The 19,257-nt window shown below is 42.3% G+C and overlaps 2 protein-coding genes across 2 annotated transcripts; both read right to left on the reverse strand.

The window, feature by feature from the left end:
- On the reverse strand, positions 6,483-7,881 carry LOC8062092 (protein trichome birefringence-like 19). The gene has a single exon (XM_002438181.2). It carries the CDS (start codon positions 7,778-7,780, stop codon positions 6,596-6,598), a length of 1,185 nt encoding a protein of 394 aa, XP_002438226.1. The 5' UTR covers positions 7,781-7,881; the 3' UTR covers positions 6,483-6,595.
- LOC8065792 (protein trichome birefringence-like 21) lies at positions 14,699-16,765 on the reverse strand. The gene is made up of 2 exons (XM_002438182.2): positions 15,861-16,765; positions 14,699-15,647 (listed from the first exon to the last, which is right to left on the reverse strand). Exons 1-2 carry the CDS (start codon positions 16,407-16,409, stop codon positions 14,871-14,873), a joined length of 1,326 nt encoding a protein of 441 aa, XP_002438227.1. The 5' UTR covers positions 16,410-16,765; the 3' UTR covers positions 14,699-14,870.

Consider the following 19,257-nt stretch of genomic DNA (forward strand, 5'->3'; position numbering starts at 1 on the left):
GCTTTACGGACCCCTGTGGTCCGGGTGTTCAGCTTATGTTATTCATCTCCTGCTGCGTTCATTATAATGTCAAATGAGTCTGTAACTTCTGTATGGTCTTGTAACTTATGTTTCTGATTGGAAGCATTCAAGACCTGTAATTAACATGGATGTCTGTGTAGAAGCATTATTACAACTTGCATAAATGGAAATATAAAATCAGTCAGGTAAAACATTAGATTCATATAGCTTAGCATCTCTGGTTCTGGATCAAAGTAGAAATGTCAAGTTATTCTAGACTACTATGCTTTTTAATCCTAATTTGATATCTTGTGATCTTTGCAGTGTTCTTTATTAAGTTCAACTACAATAATTGAAATGGGTTGACAAGTGTAACACCCGGCCCAGGGCTTAATAGGATTAATAGGAGACTCATACCAACAAGTTGCAACTTCTTTTCCGAAAGCAGATATCTAAAGTACTCTAAAGTTAAGCGTGCTTGGCCTAGAGAAATTTAGGGATGGGTGACCGACCGGGAAGTACTTTTTGGGTGTGCACGAGTGAAGACAAAGTGTGCAGAAAAGACTAGTGTTGGTCTGTGGGGACTGACTATATCCTAGAAAAGCTGCCAGATGTAAGCGGGCCTGGCCTCGTGGAGACGGGACGTTACAACAAGGCTTTGATTAGCGCGTCTGAAAAAAACAAGGTCTCAGTGTAGGAAATTTGACTGGTTTAGATTTAGATTTTGTATGCATGCAGTGGATTGAAGCAACTCAATATTTGATGAGTAGTAGTGCTACATGACAAATAATTTAGTGTTAACTTGGAAAGTGGTGTTAAACCTTCCAATTTGGTCCCTATTGATTGATCGTTTAGTTGCATCTTTTCTTGTTGTCACGAGTTTGGTACCCAATATTATTTGTGGTTTCTGGCTATGTTTGTCTTGAGTTCAGCTTGGTGTGCCTAATCAACATTTGTGTCTTGTACTTTATTTAACTCTTAACTTCAATAACAAGGTTAATCTAATATTATGTGAACAAGGCATTAGTTTAATCCTAGAACTCATTTAGGCTAGACAACAAAATATATAATATATTGTGATAGATAAGAATTAGGTTATGTTTGTATAATATGCTACTTTCATGTGCTTATTGTGTCGCGTTGCATTTGGAGTGCTTCCTTGAAATGATTTGTGATCATTCTTGGGTATTTATTTTGTTGTAAAATCACATTCTACTTCATTGTTGATTCAATAATAAGATGTTTGGAAGATTTGCACCTTAGCCAAATAAAAATTATTTAGTTGACTGTATCATGTGCAAAGTGCATGCCACTAGTTTGTATGTTGTACTGTTGACAACTTGACATTTGCTCATCTGATGTGATGCTATGTATTTGAAGGTGTTATAATGTACAATGATCTAACATCACAGTTCATTCTAATCTCTAATGGTAATTGCGGACATGAGTTTGAAAGTGGGTGATATGTAAGAATATTGGTACGTTTGCTCATCTGATGTGATGCTATATATTTGAAGGTGTTATAATGTACAATGATCTAACATCACAGTTCATTCTAATCTCTAATGGTAGTTGCGGACATGAGTTTGAAAGTGGGTGATATGTAAGAATATTGGTCTAACGTGCTAGCTGAAAGACTCGATTAGAGTAATAAATTTCATTTGCAGTCTTTAATGTATACTGAACTTCAAGGATCTTTTTTATATGAATTTTGTTTCTTATGTATCTTGAATTACATTGCCTCACTAATAATTTTCTGGTTGTGGTTTGGCTTGCTAGCAGCCGCATTAATGGTAATGGTATAGAACAAAAAAATTTAGTTAGCAAATTTGATGATCTGTTTAACTGTAAACTTCCAGTCTGCAATCTTCATGTATTTGTTTAACTCCTACAAGAACTTCTTTAAGTATAGACTACTCTTTGTTAAAGAATGCAGTGAATTGATAAGATCTTTTTTCTTCTCTGATGCGCAACTAATAGTGTTAAATTGGGAGGGTAGCTTTGCAGTTTGTGGGGACACATGCATTTACATACGTAAAGACGTCCGTATAGCTCCATTTTGAACAGGTAGTTTCATTTTTTTCTATTCACATAGCTTCTCTCTTTGAGCTTTCATTTGTAGTTTGATTTGGTTCCTGGGCTCTCTTGGAGGAAATGAGGGTCTAGGCCTTTTTTTAGTCATAACTCTGACTGAATCGATGACACGATCAAAGAAAAAAAGGTCTGATGGTGGTATTCTCTAATAGTGTTGCATTTGACTTAGGTCAAGGTGCATGCTAGATTTATTGGCACCAAAGTCTTGTGTCTTATTTCTCCAAATATTGAGTCTCACCCATTTCTTGCAATTCTTCTCTAAATTATCATCACAAAGAGAACATGAAGACCTACTTTAATAGAAAATATTTTGATATATAGTTATAGGCTTATGGCAAATAAATGACGAATAGTTGCTTCATGTTGTTGAGTCTCACGAAATGGTGGTTTTTGCTAACTGTACTTACGACAGGAATGAGGAATGAAGTTTGAATAGTTTCTTGTTGTTGAGCCCCATGAAATGGTGGTCTATGCTAGTGATGGTCACCTGATGGCAAACTTGAGTACTATAAAATCTCAACTATTGTGCTTATTTGGTTCCAAGGCATATTCTCCTTAGGATGATTGCATTTGCTTCAGCTGTTTGTGGTTATCTTTGCCTCGAAGCTGGTTGAATTTATTTTCTTTTTAATTTAATATGCTTATTATACTAGGGGGGTAGTGTAGGTGGGTAGGGGGTGCCTAACACTGCCAATGCCGGTCCCAAGCCCGGATAAAAGTGGAGGGGGCATGGTTGAATGGTTAATAGTGAAGTCTCAAAATAAGAGTTTTTGAGTAGCTTACAGTATTTGGTCGTACTAGGCTCTAGCATTAAGAGAATAAATGGTTTACTGGAAGGCTAATATCAACAACTTAGAAGTTGTAACTGAGAGATGTAAAAGTGGGTACGTTGTCAAGAGTTTGTCTGTGTTAAAACGAATGTAATTTATTTAGGCCTTGTTTAGTTCACCCAAAAACTTTTCAAGATTTCCTGTCATATTGAATCTTGTGACACATGCATTGAATATTAAATATAGATATAAAAATAATTAATTACATAGTTTGTTTGTAATTTGCGAAACGAATCTATATGGTTGGAAAATAATTGTAAAATAAAAACAAAAATGTTAGAGTCCCCAAAAACTTTTCACCTTCTCAACTAAACAAGCCCATAGTGTTTGGAGCTTTTAAATTTGACAGCAGTTTGTAGACAGATGTTTTTGCGATTTCCTATGGGGTGGTCATCCTTCCATAACTTTTGTTTACTTCTTTTTTCTTAATCTTAGATCTTTAAAAACATTTAAGACTCGTAACATACCATTTTTTTCTTACTCTTATATTGTGTTGAATTGCGTTGCAAGTTTTTAGCCGCAGCAATCCTGCGGAATTTAGTGAAGTAACTCTCCATTTTCGCTTAAAACAAGTTATTGAAATTAAGAGCGGGCAAACTTCGGTTCCTAGAATCTAGTAGTCGATCAGTTTGTCACGGCAACATAGAGAAACCAACAAGTTTAGTACCAGTTTCTTCGGTTTGGTTTTTGGTTGAACCGAACCAACACAACACTGAGGTGGCGATTGAATACAGGGATTTAGGGAGTGGCATAGGAAAAGAGAAATGGATGAACGGTAGGATTAAATGAAGTGTAAAGAATGAATGGCTAGGATATAATATTACTCTTTGGAGGGTGAAAATCTCTATCCCTTTTCCTATCCCAATCTTCATCCAAACGCCACGAAGATACAAGAAGTCTGCCGCCTCATCGATGTCACGTTGTTACCTCAACTTGTCGATGGCACTCCCCCACCGGCCGCCGTAGGAGCGTCTGCCATACCAATGCCACTCCTGCGCTCCATCACCCTATTGATGCCACACGCGTCACCCCGCTCCACCCACTTCCGCAGCCACGCCCTATGCCACAGAGAAGCCACGATCCCCTTCTCCGGCGCCGCTCCCACTGGTTGCCGGCGAGGAGCTGCCCCTGACCCCTCCTCGCACGGGAACGCCCCTACCATAAAGAAGCCACTACGCATGGTCTGAGGACCGAGAGCAGGAAGGAAATGAGGAGGCGATGATTGATTCGTACAGCCGTGAAAGAGATTTATAGGTTAGGGTCAGTTTTTTATTTGAAACTGAACCTGGGGATAGAATCAGTTAGGGGGTGTTTACTGTTTAGTTCCCTTTCATTTAAAAAATTTTAGGTTTTGGTCTATTATTTTGTATAATGGAACTAAACACCCTATAAAATTTTTGACAAAAAGATAGATATTCTTCATTTTTGGATTTTGGCTTTAAATGGCCAAAAAAAACCCCAAAAGAGCGCCAAGAGGCCCTAATGAGGGCAATAAATTCTGTATTTGGATGAAACTAAACATAATCATAAAAATTTTAACATTTTGTATTTCATCATTCTAAAGTAGTTGATATTTTATATTTTGTATTCTATGAGGGAACTATAAACACACCCTTACTTAGGTAATTGGTTCAGGGGGTGTTTAGTTCCCCTTTCATGCCAAAAAAATTCTAGGTTAAAACCTATTATTTTGCATAATGAAATTAAATACCATGCAAAATTTTTGAAAAAATAGTTGTCATTCTCAATTTTGAATTTGATCTCAAGAGGCAAAAAAAATCCTAAAAGAACCTTAAGAGGCCATAATAAGAGTAATAGATTTTACATTTTGGATATAACTAAATATAATCCTAAAAAAATTAGTATTTTACATTTCAGTTGGGATCTGGAACCGAAGCCGAAGAACAGGGCTTTGTTTACTTCCAAAATTTTTTGGGAAATCAGCACTATAACACTTCTTTATATGTAACAAATATTGTCCAATCATAGACTAAATAGTCTTAAAAAATTCATCTCACAAATTACAAGCAAACTGTATAATTAGTTTTTTATTTATATTTAATGTTCTATGCATGTGTCGCAAGATTTAATGTGACGAAGAATGTGAAAAGTTTTGCAAAATTTTGGGGAACTAAACAAGGCCCAAAAAGAAAATGAGGAGGCGAGGATTGATTCGTAGAGCCGTGAAAGAGATAAGGGGGTGTTTGGTTGGGTTGGTAAAGTTTAACATGTATTGTAATATTTTCGTCTTATAGAAAATTATTGTCTATTTATAGACTAATTAGGCTTAAAAGATTCGTCTCGCAAATTACTCTCTAGTTGTGTTTTTAGTTTCATAAATAGTCTTATATTTAGTACTCCATGCATGTGATCAAACACCCCATAAGGTTAGGGTCAGTTTTTTATTTGAAACTGAACTTGGGGATAGAATCAGTTAGGGGGTTTTTAGTTCCCTTTCATTTAAAAAATTTTAGGTTTGAGTTTATTATTTTGCATAATGGAACTAAACACCGTGTAATTTTTTGGCAAAAAGATGGCTATTCTTCATTTTTGAATTTTGGTTTTAAGAGGGGAAAAACCCAAAAGAGCGTCAAGAGGCCCTGAGGGCAATAAATTATGTATTTTGGATGAAACTAAACATAATTCTAAAAATTTTGACATTTTGTATTTTATCATTATGAAGTAGTTGATATTTTGTATTTTGTATTCTATGGGGAACTAAACACACTCTTACTTAGGTAATTGGTTCAGGGAGTGTGTTTAGGTCCCCTTTCACGCAAAAAAATCATGGGTTGATCTATATTTTGCATAATGAAATTAAACACCATGTAATTTTTTTAAAAAAAGAGTTGTCATTCTCAATTTTGAATTTTGGTCTCAAGGGGCAAAAAAAATCCCAAAAGAATCTTAAGAGGCTCTAATAAAAATAATAAATTTTACATTTTGGATGGAACTAAATATAATCCTAAATATATTGGTATTTTACATTTCAGTTGGGATCTGGAACCGAAGCCAAAGTCGATAACTGTACATCTCATATACTAAAATCCGAAACTGAACCAACAACCCAAAAGCCGAGATTTGGCTCAGTTTTAGTTAATGTTTATAACCAATTTAAATATAGTAATCACAATATCTTCTTTATAACAAGAGTTATTTGATTTGTACCCTAATTTGTTTTAACATTTCTAAGATACCTTATATTTCGATAGTGACACATGACAAATAAAGTGTCTAACGGATGCAGTTTAAGCAGATGTTTGGTTGTAGAAACTAAAATTTAATATTGAATGTTATATGCGGTGGTTCATGGAGTATTTAGATACTAATATTCCGTCAGTACTACACGAGATGAATTTATTAAGCTTAATTAATTCATCATTAGCACATGTGTTACTGTAGCAATTAGTGTCTGATCATGGACTAATTAGGCTTCGAAAAATCATCTTGCAAATTAATCTCTAGCTATATTTTTAATTTTGTAAATAATTTCTATTTAATACTTCATGCATGTTTCCAAATATCCGATGTGATATGAACTAAAGTTTAACAACAATAAGTCTAATTTTGTTGATCATATAACATGCTGAGCAAACACAAAGATAAAAAAGAATGTCTACGCGTAGTGTTCTTTTTTTTTTTTTGACGAGGATGGCTACGCGTTGTTGTTTCTAGTCTCTGTAATACTGCAACAACATGTGGATGAGCATGTCGTTGCAGGCGTCCATGGCGCCGGGGAGGCACCAGTGCAAACAGTCGCGCGACACGTTGAACCTGTCGGGCTGCCACAGGCGATACTTGCTCGGGTGCGCGTCCGGCCGCAGCGCCATCGCCTCCGTGGCGTCGAGCAGCAGCATCCTGCAGACCCCTTTGCTCGCCGTCCTCGCCGCCACGAACTCCTCCGCCTGTATCGCGTACATGTCCTTCTCCACCGCGCTCATCTCCCACTCGCCGCGCCCGAGCGGCCGCGCCCGCGCGCAGTCGCCGGCGTCCTCGTAGTGCGACGGCGACAGCGTGCGCACGACCACCGTCCTCCTGGACCTGGCTGCGGCGCGGAGCGCGGTCCGGAACGCCATCCGCAGGGAGTACCGGAGCGTGAGGTCGGTGACGTTGGGCGCGAGGCAGCCGTGGCAGCCGACGACGCGGCCGTGGACGTGGAACACGGACGGGCGGAAGAACCAGCTCCCCGCCGAGACCACCACGTAGTCGAACTCGCCGGCGCGCGCCGGCGCCGCCCACCCGGGGTCCGGCTCGTCGAGGTGGAGGCTCCACAGCCCCGCCCCGGTCCGCGTCGGGCCGTCCGGGTCCGTCTCGACGGCGCGCACGAGGAACGGCGACCAGAACAGGGAGACGACGAACCCGTGCCGCTCGAAGCGGAACACGCTGGTCCCCGACGCCGCCGCCGGCTGCTCGGCGCGCGCCAGGAGGCATACCAGCGAGTGCATCTGGTTCCTGGCGAGCGAGTCGCCGACGAACGCCATGGACTTGCCCGTCACCGCGCGGAGGAACCGCGCCGCGTCGAGGCGGGGAAGCTCGCACCCCGACGGACGCCACCGCCACCGGACGAAGTCCAGGTCCGGCCTGCCGTACCGCATGCAGTCGTAGTGGCCGTGGATCACCGAGCACGTCTCCGTGGTGTAGCGCGGCGCGCCCGGGTCCGGCACCCACTCGCCGCCCTTGAAGATGTTGCATGATGATGACAGGTTGTTGCCACCGCCGCCATGGCCGCCGTCGGTGAGCAACGGTGGTAGCAGCGTCTCGCGGTCAGGGAGGATCACGAGCGCAAGGATCACAAGCAGGACAGCGGCGGGAATGGCACAGTGTGTGGTGTATGGGAACTCAAGAAACTTCTTCATTGTGGTAACGGAACTGCTAGCGCCCGGACGTCCGATCCGAGGCGCTAGTGTCCGGACGCCGGACTTTAGTACCACGCTTTGTCTCCTCTCCACGGAACCGCGTCCACCGCGTACGGAACAAAAATAGAGATTGGAACCACTCTTTCTCCACTTCCCAATACACTCATGTCCCTTTTCGCTTCCATCGACGCCTTCCCCGCATATGCTTGCACCCCCGCACCTCATCCCACTCTCCATCTACATCTTCATCCCCATCTGTTCGCCTCTCGCACCTCCCGCAAGGCCCCACACCGACATGTCCCTGACGACGGCTCTACTCCCCAGCATGCTTCTACCCCCTTCCCTAAACACACCCCCTTCCCTGACTACAATACTCATAAACATGCTTTGCAACATAGAAAAAATTTTAGTGCAACAACAAAAAATATCTACTTCAACAAACAAAAAATATGTACTGCAACATCAAAAAATATGTAATGTAACACTAAAAAATATGCACTGCAACAATAAAAAAAAATTGTTGCAACAACGCAAAATATTTACTGTAAAAAACAAAAAAATGTGTAAAGCAACATTGAAAACATGCACTGCAACATAAAAAAACATATACTATAACATCAAAAAATGTGTAATGCAACACCAAAAATTATGTTGCAACCTTCGAAAAAATGCACTGCAACATCTCAAGTAGTGGCACTGCAAATCGCAAAAATATTTGTTACAACAACCCGAAAAAATCCCATTGCAACATTTTTGAAATTATCTGTTGCAACATCCACAAAGAACAATTGCAACATAAAAAAACCATGGTAACACGGCAAGATCTCACCCGAGAGCTCATTATAGCCCTAGCACCACCGCATCCCTTAGATCCAGAGGAGGAGGAGGAGGAGGAGGAGGAAGAGGAGGAGAAGAAGGGCTCAGATTTGAAGAAGGGCTCAGATCTGAAGAAGGGCTCAGTTCCTGATCCAGATCTAGAGGAGGAGGAGAAGGAGACCTCAGATCTAGATCCCTCCGCGACCTACCTTATGGGAGCTGTCGTTATCCTCATCTCCGATGGAGGTGTAGGAGCCTCATCTCCGATGGAGGTGTAGGAGCTGAGTTGCAGAAAAAGTGGAGGTGCATTGGAGGTCGCGGAGGAGGGAGTGAATGAGGGAGGGAGGGAGGGAGAACAGGTAGGCGGCGAACACAGCGAGCTCGTGTGCGTGGGCATAGTGTCTTCACCCCAGGATGGCTCAGAGAAAGCAAGCAGAGAAGAGTGCGAGGAGTAGACGGAGAAAAAAACGAGTGCGGAGGAGCATGTATGAGCAGGCGAACGGGTGTGAGCCATGCGTCCGAAGCGGCCGGACGCCCGGTCTATAGTATTTCCGTTGTGGTAACGTAACAAAACATGCTAGACCAAGAGTGAAACAAGTCACACATACGAATCAGAATATATTGTTCATGGATGGTACATCTAGGTGTGTGTATATATAGATTTTTTTTTCGCCTACCGTTTCTTGAACGTTCATGAGGTGATTATATATCTGATGATGGGGAATCTGTGTTAATGCAACATCAGTCCGCGTTTATGCAACTCATGTGGTCATGTCCAAAATGGTACTAGTGACAAATTTACGTTCCACAGTGGTACGTAATTTAGCAGTGGCGAACACCTGTAATTGTGGATTCCACGCGTGCGGTTTTGAGAACCAGGTGTTAGTAGTTCTTAGGGCCTCCGGATCGTGAAAAAGCAACGAGGAACAATGGAAAGGTCTCGGTGTTAAACAGGTGGTGTGGGGGTTTTCCAGGCCAAGCTACCTGTAAATATGCCTAGCGGTGGTAGCTCTCCTTTGGCTCCCGTTATCTTTGACCGGTCTGTCAAGATCATCGGACTCGAGTTCACCAACCGTTCCAAATCTCTTTCGTTCTAGATCTGTCGCCAGTGGCGAACCTAGAAACTATATTTAGGGCTCGTTCATTTCAGATTCAGACCTGTTCCTGACAGGAATTAATTCTAGTAAAAGTTAGCTATATAATTTATAAAACATTTTCCTGACAGGATTGGTTCCAGGGGGTAATTCGCTAGGAACCGAACATGGCCACCAGAGCCACTTCCAAGCAGTGAAAACTTTCCCTTAATGTTACACATTGAGTAGCTAAAATAAAGGAAAGTTTCTGATTGCCACGACAATGCACTACATGCATGTTAACAAATATATCTACTTTCATTTTATTTCTACAAATGTTTGGAATTGAAAATTGGAGGCCTTGTTTAGATCCGAAATTTTTTTAAATTTCGACACTGTAGCACTTTCGTTTTTATTTAACAAACATTGTCCAATCATGGAGTAACTAGGCTTAAAAGATTCGTCTCACGATTTACAGACAAACTGTGCAATTAGTTTTTAGTTTTATCTATGTTTAGTGCTCCATGCATGTGCCGTAAGATTCGATGTGACGAGAAATCTTGAAAAAACTTTTGGTTTTTTGGGTGAACTAAACAAGGCATTAGAGAAATACTTCAAATTGGAGGCCACAGGTGAAGATGAACAGAAGTGTGTAATTGATGCCAAATTGCCGAAGGGGAGATATGGCCTGTGAGTGTGTGTCCATGGGCCACAAGGCACACGAGGGCCAAAGTCATAGTTATTAAACCCCAACCCAAAAAAAAAAGAACTGGACCGAAATCCCAATTAGTTTGGTTTAGTCAAAACATTAGGTGTACAACTGAACCAGAGAAATAAAGTAAACAATTAGGGGATCAAACCCACCGCCTAGTGGAGTAATGGTTGGAAAGAACGGCTGCCACCACTGAATTACGAAGTCTTTTGTCAGAGTGCGCAGCGAAATTTGGTCTAGCTCACTGTATCCATGAGCCGGCATCCATCGACCCTATGTCTATCGGATACCACAAATCGGTGTGGAACTAAACTCTCCTCCATCACACACCAGACCTAACTCTTCACATCATACTACACCATGTGATCTTTAGAACACGTTATACAGGCCCTAAATCCAACGCTCCATGTTACACACAACCCATGTGACCTCCAAAATGTTAGTGGGCTCCCCCATCACCATATGGCCCGTGAGATTTTTCAGACATGGGCTCCAATACTAATTCAACCCAAAAGACGTATTTTGGGTTTAAGTTAGGTCAAATGCTTAGGTATGTTGTGAGCTTCGATGGACATGAGCCCGAGGAGCATAGACTCGTGGGTATAGTGAGGTGGGCCGAACTTCACTACGCACCCACTTGTTAGTAATGTTTTTCTAAATGTTAAACGGTAAACAGTCGGTCACTTGCCGTTTAGCCATTATTTGGGCTAAACAGTCCAGTAAACGGGCTAAACGGTTAATTAAATGGGTATTGTAGCACTTTTATTTTTATTTGGCAATTGTTGTCCAATTATGGACTAACTAGACTCAAAAAAATTCATCTCGCGATTTATAGGTAAGCTATACAATTAGTTTTTGTTTTCGTCCATATTTAGTGCTTCATGCATGTGCCACAAGATTTGATATAACGGAAATCTTGAAAAGGTTTTGGTTTTTAGGGTGAACTAAACAAGGCCTTAGCATATTGTCCACAATGTATCCTATCAATGGAAAGATCTTCTTACCTCAGTTGCAATCGATGGAGCAAGGAGAACACAAGTGCCAAGTTGGGGTATTTGGACGAAATAGATAAAAGTTCAAGTTTTGATATCTTTCATTTTGAGAATTATTTAGATTTTTTGTATAGTTGACAATTTTTTTTATTTAAAATTATTTAAATTCTGCAAATTTAGCTTGAAGTTCTCACATTTAAAATTCAAACTTTTTTAGTTTCTCAAACAACCTCAGTTCAAGAAATGATCTAAATCAAAGTTACAAATCTTGAAAACATATAAAATGTTGCACTTGAGAACCTTTTCCAATAAAATATTTTGGTCCCAAAGTTTAGTTTTTGTAGTCCTCACACATTGAAATTCTGAAATTTCAAGTGGCCTCGGATAGAGAAACGGTAAAAACCAAAGTTATCTCATAAATCTCTAGAACTTTGTAGTTGATATAACTTTTTAGTATTTTTATGAGACCTAGTTACAGACGCAGACGTTCACATACACGAGGGCACACTCGCTCCTATGAACGCGTGCACGCACACCTTACCCCTACTAGCACCTCCAAAGAACCGAGTAGGACCGGCAAATCTCGAGATTGACGAAGTCACCATAAGCTCCTCGCTATCGACGAACATATTGCCTACCACTAAAAGCATAGCCGCCATTAAATCTTGAAATAAATCTAGAAAAACGCAAGTCAAGTAGAGGACATAAACCTAGATAAACAGGTTCAAGGAATCCAACCAGCTGATCTAGTTAAAATCATTTATCCTGGAAAAATTGTGTTTGAATTTTTCATGTTTGAAATTTCAAATTTTTAAACAGCCTCGAATGAAGAAAACTACTAAAAAGAAAGTTATAGTACTCGATAATTTTTATAACTTTCATCGGTTAAAATCTTTTCGTGGAGTATATATGAACTTTATATAAAAAATGGCCTGTGTCGTGTCCATCCACCATCATCTGTTCACGGGGCCACGGGCACTCGCCGCAAATTCCTGCAGGCTGCAGCTGATTAAGCGCGCCCCAACAGCATTTGGTTTTGGTAGTAGCCTGACTTTGTTTCTGTAGGTGGAAAATTGTCGGGGAGATCGGGCCTTATTTACTTACAAAATAATTTATAAAATAGAAATAGTACCACTTTCATTTGTATTTGGCAAATATTATCTAATTATAGATTAACTATACTCAAAAGATTCGTCTCGCAAATTATAGGTAAACTGTGTAATTAGTTATTTCTTTTATCTATATTTAGGTCTTGTTTAGATGCGAAAAGTTTTTGGATTTCGCTACTGTAGCACTTTCGTTTATTTGTGGCAAATATTATCCAATCATGAACTAATTATGATCAAAAGATTCGTCTCGTGATTTACAGGTAACTGTGTAATTAATTTTTGTTTTTATCTATATTTAATGCTTTATGCATGTGCCGCAAGATTCGATGTGACGGAGAATCTTGAAAACTTTTTAGTTTTTTGGGTGAAGGCCTTGTTTAGTTCCAAAAAATTTTGCAAAATTTTTCAGATTCTCCATCACATCGAATCTTTAGACGCATGCATAGAGTATTAAATATAAACGAAAATAAAAACTAATTGCACAGTTTGGTCAAAATTGACGAGACGAATCTTTTGACCCTAGTTAGTTTATGATTGGATAATATTTATCAAATACAAACGAAAGTGTCACTATTTATATTTTGTAAAAAATTTTGGAAGTAAACAAGGCCTAAACAAATCGTTAGTACTCCATGCATAGGCTGCAAGATTCGATGTGACAAAGAATATGAAAAATTTTATAGGATTAAGTCCACTTTTAGCCCCTCAACTATTGGCCGAGTTTAATTTTAACCCTCAACTACAAAACCGTCTGTTTTTCACCCTCAACTATCAAAACCGGTCACTTTTAGCACTGGAGAGAGGACAGGACGGTTTTGAGCCACTTTGAGCGGTTTTCCCTTTTTTCTTTTCTATGGTTAATCCTGTGAATTTCATAGTGAGTTGTTTGAGCATGGTAAATTCATCAAATTTTTTGGGTAGCCTTGTCATGATGTTCTCTATGCAGAAAAAATGTGAAACTATGAAAATAAGTATTTTTTGGATGCTAAAAAATTAGCTCTTTTAATTAATAAATACATGTTCTATGATTTTTGTAGGATAATATATATATCCTATGATCATGAAACTTTTTGCATAACTTTTTTATACTAATATAGACCTTCAGAAAAAGTTTGAGATTAATTTGATGATGTTTGCTTATATCCCTAATTTATATGCTTTATTAATTACATATAAATTAGGGACACAAGCAAACATCATTAAATTAACCTTAAACTTTTTTTGAAGGTCTATCTTAGTATAAAACAGTTATGCAAAAAGTTTCATGATCATAGGATGTATATATTATACTACAAAAATCATAGAACATGTATTTATTAATTAAAAGAGCTAATTTTTTAGCATCCAAAAGATACTTACTTTCATAGTTTTATATTTTTTCTGCATAGAGAACATCATGACAAGGCTACCCAAAAAATTTGATGAATTTACCATGCTCAAACAATTCACTATAAAATTCACAGATTTAACCATAAAACAGAAAAAAGAAAAACCGCTCAAAGTGGCTCAAAACCGCTCTGTCCTCTCTCCGGGTGCTAAAAGTGACCGGTTTTGATAGTTGGTGCTAAAAGTAACCGGTTTTGATAGTTGAGGGTGAGAAACAGACGGTTTTGTAGTTGAGGGTTAAAATTAAACTCGGCCAACAGTTGAGGGGCTAAAAGTGGACTTAATCCAATTTTATAATATGCCTTTGGATTGGATCCTCTTCTATCAACACGAACACGACAGCGTAGCCCAACCATGTTTTTAATTTCGTTATCGCAAAAATTTTGGCCACCACCGAAATTATCGAATTTCGCGAAATTCGGCCGAAATTTCGCCGAAATTTTTTTAGAGACTAGCACATGAAGTATGCTTTTATTTTTAAAAAAATTAGATCTAAACAAGTATCAATATGATTTATGATTACACATCTATTGAATAGAAGAATATGCAATATAAACAATAGAAAATATGAGTCTAAAGTTATATAGCACATGTATTAGTATATAATAAAATTTCGGATTTTTCTTTCGGCCACCATCGAAATTACCGAAATTCGCAAAATTACCCTGAGCCCAACCCCGTGACTCCTTGGCGCCCACGCCGCGTCCGGCTCTTTAAGGTTACTGCTAGGCCACGGTGAAGTTGTGCTTGTACTCCGGCCCGCAACATGTGGTGGATGTTCGCTATGCTAAGCTGATACAAATTGCAATAGTGGCACGGCAAACGGCAAATATGCACAACAGTGGGCACTGGACAGTACTCTCCTATGTGTCGATCTAGTAGTTTTGTAAATTTTCACGCTCAATTAGTTTAGTTTGTTTTTTCTTGGGACAACAAAAAGGAGCGGAGCGGAAGAAACACACCCACGGCTACGTAATGTGGAGTTGCGTCAGCGTGAATGGATCACGACGGATCCTGGAGGAGCATCTGGAGCAGCATGTCGTTCCAGGCGTCGATGGGTCCGGGCAGGCACCAGTGCACGCAGTCATTGTACAGCGTCACCTTCTCGTGCGGCCAGTGCCCGTACCGGCTCGGGTGGCCGTCGGGCCGGAGCACCATCGCCGCCGTGGTGTCCATCAGCACCAGCCTCGTCGTTCCCCCGCCGCTGGCCTCCGCCTCCGCCTTGGCCCTGGCGAACTCCTCCACCTGCACCGCGTGGAGGTCCAGGTCCAGCCCGGCCACCCGCGTCTCGTTGGCCGCCGACGGCCGCGTCCGGCGGCAGTCCCCGCCGCGGTCCCACTCGCCGCCCTCGAAGTGCGACGTCGGCGACAGCGTCCGCAGGATCACCGTCCCTTTGATCCGGCGGGGCCCCGCCGTCAGCACGCGGAGCGCGGTGCGGAGCGCCATGCGCAGGGAGTAGCGCAGCGTCAGGTCCGGGACGCCCCGGACGAGGCAGTAGTGGCACCCGACGACGCGCCCGCCGCCCGCGTAGAACATGGCCGGCCGGGTGAACCAGGTCGCCGTCGAGAGCACCACGCGGTCGAAGCCCGACACGGCGTCGCGCCACTCCGCGTCCGGCTCGTCCAGGTAGATGTCCCACATCCACCGCCGCGGGTCCGGCTGGTGCCCCCGGACCAAGAACGGCGACCAGAAGATGGCCATGGTGAAGTTGTACGCCTCGTAGCGCATCGTCCGGAACTCTGGATTCGTCGTCGTCGAGATGTCTTTGGGGTGCGCCACCTGCAAACAGTTTTGTTTAGCAGAGAAACATCAGAAATCACAATTGGGCAACTGATGAATCTCGATTATTTAGTTCAGTTTTTATTAATCGTCGAAATTACTACTGTAGTTACTGCACAGAATGTCAATCAAAAAAAAGAATGTTTTTGTTTTGCAATTTGAAGGAGCGGCGGAGACAAGGCAAGGCAATAATGGAGAGTAAAAATTGGGCACCTTGGACAGTAGGCACATGAGGGACTGCATGTGGTTCCTGGCGAGCGAGTCGCCGACGAACGCCAGCGACGAGTTCCGGACGGCGTCGAAGAACGCGGCGGCGTCGAAGCGGGGCAGGTCGCAGCCGTCGGGTCGCCACCGCCAGCGGAGGAAGCCGCGGTCGGGGCGGCCGTACTTCATGCAGTTCTGGTGCTCCTGGATGAACGGGCAGGTGAGGTTGGTGTAGTAGGGCGCGTCGTCGTCGGGGACCCACTCGCCCGGCCGGAAGATGTCGCACCCGCTGGGCACCCGGACCCGCGCGGCGGCGGGGTGGGGCCTGGACGACGGAGAAGCAGGAAGGGAGACGCCGGAGCGGTACGCGTCGAGGAAGGACCACGGGCGGCGCGCCGTGGCGAGGAAGAGGACGAGGGCGACGACGGCGAGCGCCGGCAGCGACGCCGCGGCCGGGGTGACGACGAGCTGGTGGAGCTTGTGCACCGGCAGATCGGACAAGATGCGCAGCAGCCGATGCCGCAGGCTGCTGCGTTTCTGCTCGATCTTTGCTCGCATTTTGAGCTGGAAGAAGCGCTAATGGTGGTGCAAAGTGCCGCCAGATAGAGCAAGACGAAGAAGTAACCTCTCGCAGTAAAAAAAATGTGGCCGGCCGGCCGCCGGGGTTGCCGGCTGGCGTCTAGTAAAAATTAATTATATCCAAGGACAGATATGATGGTCCGCTGCGCGCATGTGATGTGTGGAGCACCACCCTGTCAGTCAGCTCGGACACACTTTATTCCGACCGCAGCAGCGTTTTAGGGCCTATTTGTATTTGGTCACGTGGCAGTCCGGCCCATGTGATCAAGTGGATGATGCAGCTCCGTTTTTGTTTAGGCCCTGTTTCCCACTCAAAAAATTTTAATCCATCCCATCGAATCTTTAGACACATGTATGTAACATTAAATATAGATAAAAAAATAAATTAATTATACAGTTTGGTTGAAAATCGCGAAACGAATTTTTTAAGCCTAGTTAGTCTATGATTAGCCTTAAGTGCTACGTTAACCCACATGTGCTAATAACAGATTAATTATACTTAATAGATTTGCCTTCCAGTTTCCAGACAAGCTATGTAATTTGTCTTTTTATTAGTTTCTAAAAACCTCTCCCAAAATCTTTCTATATGACATACAAAAAATTTTCATCTGCAGTTGCCTTAAACGCTCCGGCGCAATCTCGCACCTTGATGGCTGGGAATTGTCGAGAAGCCGACAACACAAACGTTATGAATTTCTTCTTTTTTTTCAAACTACTACAAAACGTTGTGAAATGAATTCACAAAGACCGTGACGACCGTGTAAAAAAAATAAGAGCATTCGTAATACAGAAACTATCGTAGTTTTTATAGACATTAATTATGCTGTTACCTAAGCATTTTGTTGATGTGGCAATATAATTATTAAAGAGAGAGAGCAAAAATCATAGAAACTAAGTCTAAGTTAGAAACCATGTCTACACGAGATCCAAGACATAAAGTGGTATGATTGGTGAAGAATGGAGAAAAAATAAATGTGATTGGATAAAAAATTATTGTATAAAAACTATGTATTGGAACTACCGTTTTTATACATAGTGTTTATAGAAATTAATAGGTATAGAATATATATATATATATATATATATATATATATATATATATATATATATATATATATATATATATATATATATAGTTTGATGGCGTGGCTTGTGGCATCAATGTGTCACCTAAAGAGAAGCAAGTCCTCCTGCCACCGTGTCCCGCCTGACATGGTTGGTCGGTCCATCAGAATCGAGCGCCGGTAATGATCGGAAGCACTACCGCCCGGCAATGGTCAATCACACTGCCTCGCCCGCGGCTCCGGCCAGACGCTCAACAAACTATATATTTTTCTCTACCGGTCCGAGAGTACTATTGTGGCAAGAGAGACGGAAACAAAGGCTTGTTTCGTTTGCTACTACTAGAAACGTATCATGCAGAATTTTTAACAAGAAGAAAGTGTCGTAAGTTGAACATAAATAATTGTCAGTTTGACGCAGATTTGGCGATGCAAAATGTAAGATAATTGATAAGTTTTTGGTAGTAAATCCAAAAGCGGTCGTCACACAGTAAAATGCAAAATTTTGGCAACACGTGCAAAGGCCCAACTTGCTTCTAACACTACAGCCCAACACAGTATCAGCACCTGCCAGGGCCGAGGGGGCGGCCTAGCTAGCCATAAACTCACGGTGATCCAGCAATTCATTCGTGGCCGGAATTATCCGAGCGGTGGACGGCGGCCGTGGTCGTGTCCGCGTCGCACTGGTTCGCGCGCCCCGCCGTTGTACTACAGCGGCGGCCACGTCGTCGGGTGCCACGGCCACGGGTACGGCGGCTAACGTCACCGCGCTCAAGCCGCAGTACGTAAGCGCAGCGAGCCGCGTTCCGCACCATGCTCCGGGCGCTAGCGGCCGGGATGGAGGGGTTCAAGGGGACCGCCGTCCTGCGGAGCGCGGACGGTGGCGCCGACGCGCGCACTACAAGAACGACGATTGGTTCGGTGGCGTGGAGTGCCAATTAGGGCCCGCCGCTGGAGATGGCGGAGCCGGATCGCGACTTCTAGTTCTACGAGGCGCAGCCGCGCAGGTGGAGGACGAGTTCGCGGCGGCGGAGGAGGACGCGAGGAGGAAACGGCGTGCGGCTTTGGATGATGGACGTGACCAAGATGATGCTGCGCCTCCCGCACGGGCACCCCGACCGGCGACCATTGCCTGCACTGATGCCTGCTGGGGCCTGGGACCGATCGACGTGTGGAACGAGCTGCTGCTTCAGATCCTGGCCGGCCGTGATTAGACAAGGAAAAATCATAGGGTTTTTTATGTTCTTCCACCTTCGGATTGGCTATGAATATGTGTGCCTATATATCTACAGAATAAGTTGGATTTTGCCGAAAGATTGGGAGAAAGACAAGGAGTTGTTGGAGAGCAGTTTTTGTTTTCAATCTTGCCAAAAAAAAATTAAGATTGGGAGTGGGTTTGGACTCTTGAGATGCTCTAAAGAGGCCTTGCTATTCTTTTTCTCTCCAATTTCATCATGTGGGCCCTCTACTTTTCTTCATTTCAACTCCACAAGTCAACCGTATAAACATTATAAATACGTACATTTGATCCATTTTTATTTCCACTTTACATTTCATTTGCCATTTTATCTTCTCTTTATTAACCAATAATTGACTCTTATTGGCTAGTTGTCTTTATTTTGTGATTTTTGGACACTTAAAAATGATATGCTTATTTCGACATTTTTGAAAATCTAATTCAATAGTTTTATTGTAACTTAAACAATTTGACTGTAATTTAACAACTTTAAACAGATTAAGGATTTCAAATTCATTTGCAAATTGTT

Source organism: Sorghum bicolor, chromosome 10, assembly GCF_000003195.3.
Source record: "Sorghum bicolor cultivar BTx623 chromosome 10, Sorghum_bicolor_NCBIv3, whole genome shotgun sequence".
NCBI lineage: Eukaryota > Viridiplantae > Streptophyta > Magnoliopsida > Poales > Poaceae > Sorghum > Sorghum bicolor.